This window comes from Pyxicephalus adspersus, chromosome 2 (genome assembly GCF_032062135.1).
Source record: "Pyxicephalus adspersus chromosome 2, UCB_Pads_2.0, whole genome shotgun sequence".
Taxonomy (NCBI): Eukaryota; Metazoa; Chordata; class Amphibia; order Anura; family Pyxicephalidae; genus Pyxicephalus; species Pyxicephalus adspersus.
In genome coordinates this window covers 6,163,892-6,174,954 of record NC_092859.1, presented here as the reverse complement: position 1 = coordinate 6,174,954, position 11,063 = coordinate 6,163,892, and the positions used below count along the sequence as shown (strand labels likewise).

The 11,063-nt window shown below is 39.2% G+C and overlaps 1 protein-coding gene across 2 annotated transcripts in view; it reads left to right on the top strand.

The window, feature by feature from the left end:
* Positions 1-9,099, top strand: part of EFNB3 (ephrin B3) — a 46,954-nt gene extending 37,855 nt beyond the window's left edge. Inside the window, exons 5-6 of one of the 2 annotated variants that reach the window (XR_011919239.1) lie at positions 107-1,233; positions 1,930-9,099. Coding sequence is in view for 1 of the 2 variants with exons in the window: in XM_072399325.1 (XP_072255426.1) it covers positions 107-495 (389 nt within the window). In the remaining variant the exon portion in view is untranslated. Of the gene's footprint in view, positions 1-106 lie in introns of both variants that reach the window. The other variant, XM_072399325.1, reaches the window with a different exon arrangement.
* The last annotated feature ends 1,964 nt before the right edge of the window (positions 9,100-11,063 follow it).

The window sequence follows — 11,063 nt, the reverse complement described above, 5'->3', positions numbered from 1 at the left end:
TTTCCTAATCCTAACATGATGATATTTGCTATACTTATCTTTTATATGGTAAGGTTGTATGTCATAGCTAACAGTTTTTTCTTGCAATTTTTTTCCTCTTTTCTAGGAGACACCTCTGGAAATGCCACCAAGACAGGAGAGAATGGTCCACTCCCTAACTCCCACGTTCCTCTAGTGGCCGGTGCTGCTGGGGGTGCTGTCCTGCTCCTGTTGGTGTTTGGCGTGGTTGGATGGGCCTGCCACAGGCGTCGGCAAGCCAAGCACAGTGACACTCGGCATCCACCCCTCTCACTGGGCTCCATTACCTCCCCGAAGCGAGGCGGAGGCAACAACAATGGGCATGAGCCCAGCGACATCATCATGCCACTGAGGCCTTCAGAAGGTGGTGCCTTCTGTCCCCACTACGAGAAGGTCAGCGGAGACTATGGACACCCGGTGTACATTGTACAGGACATGGCTAGCCAGAGCCCTGCCAATATCTATTACAAAGTATGAAAGTCCCGCCATCTGCGACTTCTTCTTCTAGTTTATTTTTTCTTTATTTTTTTGTTTTTTTTTTTTGTTTTTTTTTTTTACGGAGGCTGGGGGCTCAGAGTAGGAGGGACGGAGGACATATTCAAAAGTGAAAGTTGCCTGGCCAAGCCCCCCTTTGTGTGTGCACTTCACGTTCGCATGCCTTCTACGTACTCCCCAAGATGCAAAGTACATTGCGGTTGGGGACAATGAAGGGCAGATAGACTTGGACTGCTCCAGACCGCTGTCACCGGTGCTGACCGTGAACGCAAACAGTTGCACTTGACCAGCAAACAGCATTACTTCACCGATTAAGGAAGACATGCAAAAAGTTGCCAAAAACAAGATGGTTGAACTGCTGCCAATGACATTGGACAAGGTTTAAAAGATTAATAGAACTTGCTTTCAAGGTGGATGCTTTCTGGTTGAATCGCCCGTGTCACATCACAAGGGTTCTTGCTCTTGGTTTTGCCAAGTTACAGTACAGATCATGGCAGTGAAACCAAGTGGTTCAAGAAGGAGTTGACATAACCTACCAGCATCCACCTTCAAAGATTAGTCTTGAGTGGACCTAGCCTTTACTTCTAAAGTAGGGAACAAAGCCAGCAATCTGCCCCATGAACTGTATTGTGCTCCAGTCAAAGGCGCCTCGCGCGGCACAGATGAAGGAAAGAAAAGTTAGCTGCCATGGAGACAAAATGGCTGCCACTCTGATTTGTGGTGTGTGTATTTTTCCTTTTAATATTTTGTTTTTTTAATCTCCAGCCCAAAGCCTTAAACAATAGCCTTTACCATCTCTGCCCCCTTCCCCTACTGATGTTTGCACAAAAGTCAAGTCATGTTCTTTGAATTTACGACATCAAACCAAGATTTACCCCTCCATGACAGACAACATTTGATGTATTCGTCCCTTCAGCCTTGTGAAAATAGGCATAGGCGCGCCCCGCTGCTTACGCTCATTCTGAACTGTCGCTGTCGTTGTCCTGTGTCACCGTTACCCGCCGTGAGTCCTTTCTGTCCTTTTTTTTTTTCCAAGCAAAATAGCCAGGTTGTATAGGGAGATGAGAAAACATGAACCCCATGCAGAGAGATTGGGCCCCGACGGTGTGCGCGCTTGGACATGTTAAAATATGGCACCTCGGCTGGGGGCACGGGAGAGAAGAACGGTGGGGGGGGGAGAAAGGCAGAGAAAACGGAGCGTAATTAAGCTAGGCCTCGTTGCCATGGAGACAGATTGGGACTACTCTCTCCCTTAGCGTCTCCCCCCTTTTTTTTCTCTCGTGTCTGCCTTTCTCTCTCTCTTTCGCTCTCTTCGCTATGGCATTAAAGTGTCGGTCGCCAGGGAGACAGAGAACGAAAATGAGTGATAAAAAAAACCGAAGGGGGAGATTTAGTTTTTTTCTTCTTTTTTTACAGCTCAACATTAGAAAGATATTTGAAGATGTCAGCTGAACAAGTAAATACACTTGATAAAAGATGGTCCGTGCCGGGTAGGGGGGCCCATTTTTCAACTTGACGACGGTCTCCAACCCCACACCGGTCCCAGATGAAATCACAAGTCTGTGAAAAACGGAGCGGGCTTCGTCTCCCACGCCAACCTGAGCCGCGCCGGCTATTGTTAAAATATATTAAAGAAAATGTTACATTTGCTCAATAAAGCTTCTTTTGTTTGCGCTCTCATGAACTATTTTGATAGGAAGTGACAGGTCTCCCTCGGATTTCGGTGCCTTGGCGCGGTTCTTGCTGCGGGGGGATAAGAGGGATAGGCTCAAGCTTAAAGCCCTTTTCATTAAAGCCAGTTTTAGATAGGGAATAATCTATTTGATGTAGCCTTCGCCCCTTACGTATGGGGCCTAATCTCTTGTGCCATTTATAGAAACTCTGTTTTTAGATTTCTCTTTATTGTTGTAAAACGCCGGGTGAGGGGAGGCCAAAGACGGGGAGATCTTTGCAAACAATGAGTTGACTTTGAGCGTGTTTGCCACAACTAGACAGGTGAACGGTTGCTTAGAAAAATCGATATGTAGCATGTGTATAGAACTTGACCTTCCTTTTCCCATGCCAGCACTTGTCGAGGGCAAGTATCGGGCTGACTTAGGGATAAAAGCTTGAGTATGCTATAAATATAGCAAATATTGCCGAGCCCCAAATTTTTCAATTGGGAAAATCCAGATGCTGTCTAATTTTGATGAAATCTAAGCGAATAATGTGCTTTCATAAATCACTTTGGATCAATATATGGGAACAACCCCGCAAATTGATCATTTGATGGTTCATAAATTCTCACTTATGTAGCATGAACTGGTGAAGACAATATTTCAGCAAGCGTAAATTGCCAATACCTGTTGGTCTTCTAAAAAGAATGCCATGGTCTTGTTGGAGCTGTGTTCAAGGATTAACAGATGTTTTTTCCCATTTGAAGATGGGCAAATCAATTCATAAACATATCCAATCCAATGAATTAGGTTAATTTTACCTAATTGCAATTTTTTCAATTCACTTCAATCCAAATTTCTGCAACCCAAATTTGCCAAAAATATAAAATATCCTTGTTAACTTTAGTTCAAGTCTAGTTTGACTGGATTGGATGGATTTTTACAAACAACTTTTACGTATTGTTGTCCAGTTTTAACTACCTAAATGCGCCAAGTAGAGCTGAAATCTGGTGTCTAAAAATAATAAATTGGCCATTGGAAGTATTACCGATCTGTAAGGGCTTTTTTATAATGTCTGAAAAGTGCCAACAGAATTCAGCTACCAAGATCTGAGTTTTTACTACATGCACTTACCTTGGAAATTTGAAGAGTCAGTTCATTTAAAGTGAATATTTTAGCTTGTTGTGGACATTGGCAAATTGAGTCCACTGCTGGTTTATTTTATTTTTGAGGGGTCCATTGACAAGATCTCATTCACGTTCATTTTTTATAGACATGACAAAAAAAATTTTCTGCAATTTTAACTTTTTGCCTCCTCCTTATTATTTATACAGCATTTTTTTTGTTGTATACTTTGTAAATACAAGCAAGGCTTTATGGCAGCACTAAGACCCCTTTAAAAAATTAGTTTGCTGAGTTTCATGAGTTAAAATTTGTTTGAGGAACATTTCTAGATCTTACATATTATCCTAGCACTTTATCTAGCTATCACAAAATAAACTGTTGCTAACGTTTAGGGCCTTACACCAACGCATGCGTCAGGACATGCTTTAATATGCTCGCTGCCTTCAGCAAAGATCGATGCTTTTCTATTTTCTTTTAGGACCTAATTTATTAAACAAAAAATGCTGAAGGCATAAATATTTTCTTTCTTACAAATCTGGCTGTTTTTGGGTGGTTACCGAAAAGTTGGGTCACAATATAGGGGTTTCCACCTGCCACAGCTTCTTCCCACCCAGCTTAAAAAATTCTTGGGAGAACACTGATAGTGATGGAGGATCTTGCCTACATACTAATTGCCCCTAAGTTCCACTGAAGGCTACAGGAGGCACATTTTCCCATTTTAGAACAAGTAAGCAAAGGAATAAGAAATCGGGCACTGTCATGGGGGAGAAAAGAAATTAGAAAAAATACTGTACACATGGAGAGGATCTACTACAGGGTAACACACAAAGTATAGTTTAGTTTGATGAAATTAAAAAAAGAACCCAGTCTGGCATACAAGAAAAGGAAGATTAGTATCTACATGGTATGTGGAAATCAGCCCACATGCCCCTAGATATCAGTAAGAGGTCCATTGGGGGGGACCCCTGATTTCTGAAGGGAAACCCCAAAAGCATTCCCTTGATGCTAAAGAGCTAGTGAGCAGGTATTCCCATAGCAGGGAGAGCTACATGATCTTAGATCTTCTTGCTGGGAGGATGCCAGCCTTTTTGCCAATCTGGCATTTCTGCGGGAAGAGGGACACATTTTTGTAAAAAAAATGTAAATGCTGAACCTTTAAACCATGAAAGTTTTGTATTTTTTTATATGCAAATCAAATAGCAAACACAGAAAGCAAATCTTTTAAACAGGATGAATAGTACAAGAAATCACTTTTCTATTGATGTTGGGTGAATGTCAAAGAATGAAATTATTACTGAGCTATATGGCACATATTTGGGCCAAAAATTGGGAAATAAAATCAAATTCTTTTAAATAGAGGGAATGTCGAAAAAAGATTCTGGGTGAAGACGGGCAAATGACGCCCCAACTGGCTGGCGAGCAATTTACAAATATACCACGGTCTCCACTAGTATGGTGAATTAGTGATTGGTTATGGATGATCCAAGCCGCCATTGACAAAATCATGTGACATGGTCCTTATGGATGGGAAAGGACATTTCACATTCGGTTGTCCAATTTTATGGGGTATGGAAACCTTATTCGGACCACGAAAAGTCAGATCATCTGTCAACCACTTTTACCAAAAACCACGTAGCATGAGAACTTGACTGCGTATCTTGTGAATTGTTAATATTTTATTCAATTCACACAACACAGGCAGATCAAAATCTAACCAGCGTTACATGATTTTATAAAACTTTAAATTGTGTTCATACACGCGTTTGTCATTTACATGAAATTGTTATGTTTCCCATGTAGGTTAAGTCGCATGCATTTGAAATCAGAAAAAAAAGACAGTTTGGCTCTCAGTGGGCTATTTAATTTCCCGCAGTGCGTTCACTAAATGCACCACAAACCCATTTGCTTGCACTTGGGGTACCTTTACGATACATTTGCCGAAAGCCCTATAAAACCTAATCACATGAGTGGACCACAAAAAAAAAAATAAATCTATGACACAACACAGAGCATTGGTAGATTTTTTGTGAGTAATAATACCCTAAAAAAAGAAAATTATTTTGAGATGTGTTATAGCGCTGTCAGATCCATCAAAAAAACGCCGTTGTGGCGTACGTACCCGAGTAGCTCAAGTGGAAAAGCTGATGCATTATTATTAGCAGCTCCCTATTACAGCAGATTGTTGCAATTTGAATCATGCTTTTAAATAACCCACTTTTATTTCTAGAAAAATGTTTTTCTTCCCTGAAGCGGTGTGACCCTTAGGGCTTTTTTTTTTACTGACAGGCAAGCCTGGTGCGTCTGTTTGCGCTGTATTCTAAATATAAATAAATTGCTATAGGTTTTTTTTCCGTTTGCATTATTTAGGGATTTTAATTTTAAGGCTGATTTTTTTCTGCTCATGGGATTCAGTTACTAGCAAAGAATATGTGGAGAGAAAAAAAAAAAAAACAAATTGTGTGCAGTGAGATGAAGAATGCAAGAGCGCATATTAAACTCATTAATCTGAATAAGCCCTGTGGAGCATATATTTGCTGCCTTGTTTAGAATACTTTGATTTGCCATACAGTGCCTATATATTTGTTCTTTTTTTTTTTTTGTGTGTGCATTTTATGTTGAATGGCAACATATTTTTTTGTTTGTTTGCTTTTTAATATTTTTGTGTATATGTGTGTGTGTTTGGGCAATATTTGTCCAGTGTTGTACTACTTTTTTGTCTTTGGGCTGTCTTTTATACTTTTTTTTGCTTTTGTTTTTATTTTTTCGTCTTTTTTGTTTTTATAGTTATTTTTTGTATCATGTTTGGTTGTTTTTTGTGCTGTTTTTTTATGTGTTCAGTATCAGTATAAGCTACTTTGAAAACACATTTTTTTAGGTTTGTTGTTTTATATCAGAACAATGATATAGTCCTGTCATCTTAGCAGATTTTGTAAATGTTTTTATCACAAGATTCACACAACTTTGACAAAAAATTACTTATTTTTATAGGATTCAATTAGAAAATGTGTGAGTCCAGGAAATGAATCCAATCCAAATTAGGTAACAGTTGTAAAAATCATAATGTTTTTAAAAAGAGACCCTAAAAAATACTTTTTTTTCTGAAAGAAAACATTAGAGGTTTTTCTTCCTCAGAAAAAAAATAGTAGTAGTAGGCAGCGCAAAATGCCATGCAAAACTTTAAAAAAAGCAAATCTAAAAGGTCAATCTGAGGAAAACTATTCAGTAATCAGTGAATTGTGGTGGGCTGGGTCACTCAATGGTTTCCTCCATGTCTCCAGACCTCCAGAACTTCTTGTTACAGTTCTTGGCTCTGCTCCTGCCCATTTGGGGATGTTCCCACTTTCCAATAACATTCTCCAAAACAAAAAAATTACAACACAACAGGCAGACCAGGAATCATTGATAATGGCTCTGCCAGACCAGGAACTTAACCACAGACATCCTACAAGTAACTGTAGGGAATGTTGGGACAGTAAGAAGCAGATACAAGAAACTGTTATGGGAATTAACTCTCAAGCAATATGTATTTTTGGGTTGGTGGATAAGCATTGCATTGTCCCCTGGAATTGTTTTGTGGTACGATGTTCCTTTTCATGCTTTTACCACAGAGATGTATTGTTGCTGGCTATTTTGTGGGATGTAACAGTACTTAAGTGCAACTAAGAACAGTGTCTAGAACACAAGGGCCTGATTTATTAAAGCTCTCTCCAAGACTGGAGAAGATAGATTATCATAGGTGAGCCTGTGCGATCCAGCAAACTAGGATCCTTTTTAGGAAATCCATTTCAGATTTGTTGGATCACCTTGGTTCTCAGATGATAGTCCATCTTCAGTTTTGGAAAGCTTTAAAAAATCAGGTCCAAAGAGTGAGATGAGTCTTGATGATTGGAGTGTCCTTAGTTTTTCATCTTTTTATCTCCTGGTTATTTTTAATAATATTGGCTTCACCCAGTAACATAGGAACAGGGGTGATCATGGTCACTTTGGCAAGTAGACCCCGGTTCTTTGGGGCATACACGTTTCTTCAACATGCCTTTGAAGGCCATCCAAATAGTGACTATTCCTATCATGGCGTCGCCACTAGGTTTTGGTTTCAAAATGTATAATAATTAAAATAGGCTAAAATGCCACAGGTTCCTGGTGCTTCAAATTTTTCACGCAATATGTTTTCTCAATTTTACCCAACCATCTTTATAATACTTTCCTGGTGAAACCTAATCCCAATAGAGCATTAAGAAAATGGCTGAGTAAGAGACAGGCATATTGTCTATGTGGTATTGGATCCCAAACAGCTTGAAATAATTCGCTGGGTCAGGATTTGGGAGTGCAACATCTCCAGTTTTTCAAACTTTCTGAAGAAATCCAGCTTCATATTTTACTTCAAAACAAGTCGACATCTCTGGTTCTATTTTCTGGTTATAGACTCCAGGAGGAAGAGGGAGTCTTTATTAACTTCTAAAACATGGTGACATTAATTATTGTACTTGGAGTTTGGACTTTGAGTTTGAGTTTATGAGGTTTTGGTTCATTTACTCACCACTCAAGTTGGCTGGTGTTATAGTCATACAAACTGCCCCCTGACCCTTAGTGACCAGTGGCATGTTGCCCTTACCAAGACCCCCTTTATCTCTGCTGATTGCCGTAACTTTGTACCAAGGATTGGTACCTTGATCGTATCAAGGTATGGGCAAAAAAGTAATCTGCTTTTAAATTTTGTCCTGCTGTCAACAGGAAAAGGGATGTAAAAAGAATATAAAAAGGTAAAGTAGGTCCAACCAGACCCCCAAACCAAGCTTAATGGGTGTTGTATGCATTGTTTCGGCGATAATTACTATTCTGTTGTACAAAACGTTGGCCCACATCCAACTCTGCAATGGGGCCCTTAAGGTAATTGACATGTTTCTAGCCTAATTGGCAAAATGGCTTGTTCTGTTATGTGGCTAATGTATTTTGGTCCAGGCTTTATTTATCTCTAGGAATTGCTATTTGTTGTCAATAGTAAATTTTTCCCTGCCATCTCCATCTTCTCCAGCGCTACAGTTTTTGTTCTGGATTATTTCCGCCTAAGTCAGGCAGAAAAAAAAATGTCTTATTTTGTGCAAATAATCAGCCGAGGTGAACTTGGCCTCTTTTCTCCCTTCATGTTTTGTAATCTCAGGCTTTGACACAGATATCTAGGCCGTGTATTCTTATATAATGACCCTTTTGCCTTATTTCCCTTGAAAGCCTACATCGTAATGCCATTCTGTAACATGCATTAGCTCAGGTCTTTCTGCCGGGGAAACCACCTAGCTTGGCGGAGATTCAGCCGCTGTCAGACAGATGTCAACCACGTTTTCATTCTCTCAAAATTGCCGCCCTCACGCCAAAACTCATTCAGCCCATCTTTTCAAGCTAATGAAATCGTCCTGAGGTTCGTCACGTGTTCATTATGCGAAAGTTGCAGAGACTTCATGATTCCTAATTAAATATTGTAATCATTTGAAAACAGTGTTTTTGTTGCCTTGACATCAGTGAAAACCCCCCTTCAGAAAAGAGGAAAAAAATGTAAATATTTTACACTTTTTTGTAGAAATTTTTTGGTTAAAAAAATAGCTTTTTTGTATTATTTTAATTTTAAGAAGGGTATCCTTTTTAAAAAAAAAACAAAAAAAAAAGAGCAAACGTTGTCATTAGAGGTAATTTATGAACTAATTAGATTATTGTTAGCGCCTTGGAACTGTAATTAACGCAGTGCTCCTTTTCGATGGGGGAACTTTTTTTTTGCTTCTTTGTGGAAAAAACTTAATTAAAAGTTTTCTAAAAAGCACTCGTGTTGTCTGTTTCTTTTGAGAACAAATAGGAATTTTTGAATTAACAAATATTATTGGTGGTAAAATACATTGTCCGGTAGAGGACTCTGAAAATTGACCTCAAAATTGCCCATCAACGCAGACCCTTTATAAGCTTTTTATTGGATGACTTGCCAGCTTGTGAATACTGCTTCTTAAAAAATGAGAAAATTGACCAAAAGCCATTGATGTAAGGTATGCTTCGACCCACAGTCACATTGGCCTGATTTCTATCTACAAAAAAATGAAAGAAATTTGAAAAACTTGAATTCTTATGATTTTATTTCAGGTTCCTGTTACTTCTTATTAAAATTCTTCAGGTCAACCTAAATATTATCTCATCCTGGACTTCACAAGGCCAATAATAGACTGAATAGAACCTGAGGATATATTCTACCTCCATACCTCAGAAGTTTTCTGAAATATTACCCCACTTTCTGATTTGACAATGCCTCAAACATTTCCTGGTTGGAATCCTCCAGATCCATGAGTTGCAATGTCAGCAATAATTCCCCCAGGGAATGTCTGAGGGAATATCAGATTCCCTGTTTTATAAAAAGAAACCTAAAAGTTACAGGAATTGAGGAAATACACCCCCCAATGAAAAGCTTGACACAGGTTCTAGGTTTTCCTTAATCTAAAAATATCCGAAGCTGAGCTTTTATATCTCTGATACTGTGATAACCATAGAGATTCTTTAATTAGCTCCTATACCTGGATTTGTAAGCTATAACTCCAAATCCTTTGCCTCACCTTAAAATTAGGCCCTCTTGTGATGCCACCTCTGGCTGTACTTTGTGCTATCAAAAAACAAACCTTCTAAAACAGTGTTTATAAACCCTGATTAGATGTGGGTCAGCTTGAAACAAACTTTTTCAGAAGGTCAATGACTTCCACCACAAGGGAAGGTTTACCTATGAGAGCCAAAGTGGTCAGAAAATAACACAAATCATTGCACTCTTGGCTACAGTAACTTATCTTGTTTATTAAAACAGCAGCTGCTTGAAAAATGCACTTTTCAGAGCAAAATACGTCAAAAGGGCCCCACAATGGCATTTAACAAGGAAAGTTGTCACAGCTTGCCGAGCAAATGACAGATTCGCCAGAGTGCAGTGAGCCAGATTGGCAACCAGGGACTTAACTAAACACGTCAGAAGTGAATCCTTTTTGATGTATAAATGACAAAGTTGTGGTGGCTTAGATTTCTTCTATTTATGACTGATTTGCTAGAGTGTAACAAGCTGTGATTTTGCTGTGGTGTCTGTGGTAAGCCACTCTCCTTGAGTGGTATCCATATTTCCCTGGCGTCAGTACATACTGTATTCCCGCATATAATGTGGTCTACCACCTACTTTTTGGTGTGTACCAGAAAAAACATACCATAAAAATACGCCCTGGAGAGAGCAAATCGTGTTTTTGTTACCAACCAGTTTAAGTATTCTTTCTGATTGGACTATAGTCAGCTGAAATCAAGTTGGTTGCTTTGTGTTTCTACTTGTTCTTCTGTATATGGAAAGGTTTTTCAGAAGATGAAAATACCACCAACCAAAGATAACAACATTCCTGGTCCCAAAATAGTCACTGATGGCCAAATATAATTTATGGGTTGAAATAATTTTCCAACTTGTAGGATACTCAGCTTCTATAGACGTTCATCTTTGAGAGATCTTATTGTGACAAATGCTGGGTTAGAAGAAGAGAAGGCCAATAATAAATCTTCTCCAAGGGTCAAGCTTGGTAGTCATTAGTAGATGTAGAACAAAGTTTCTGGAAGGGGTCCCCTCCACCGATCTATGTATCTCACCCAAGCTCCCTTATTGATCTTTCCTTCCCACATAGCTGGCATTAAAAGAACATTACTGGCCCAGTCATAAGACATTTCTTCGTCTTGGTAGACCTTATCAATCTCACAAGGAAGGAGGTCACATGTTCCTCCAAA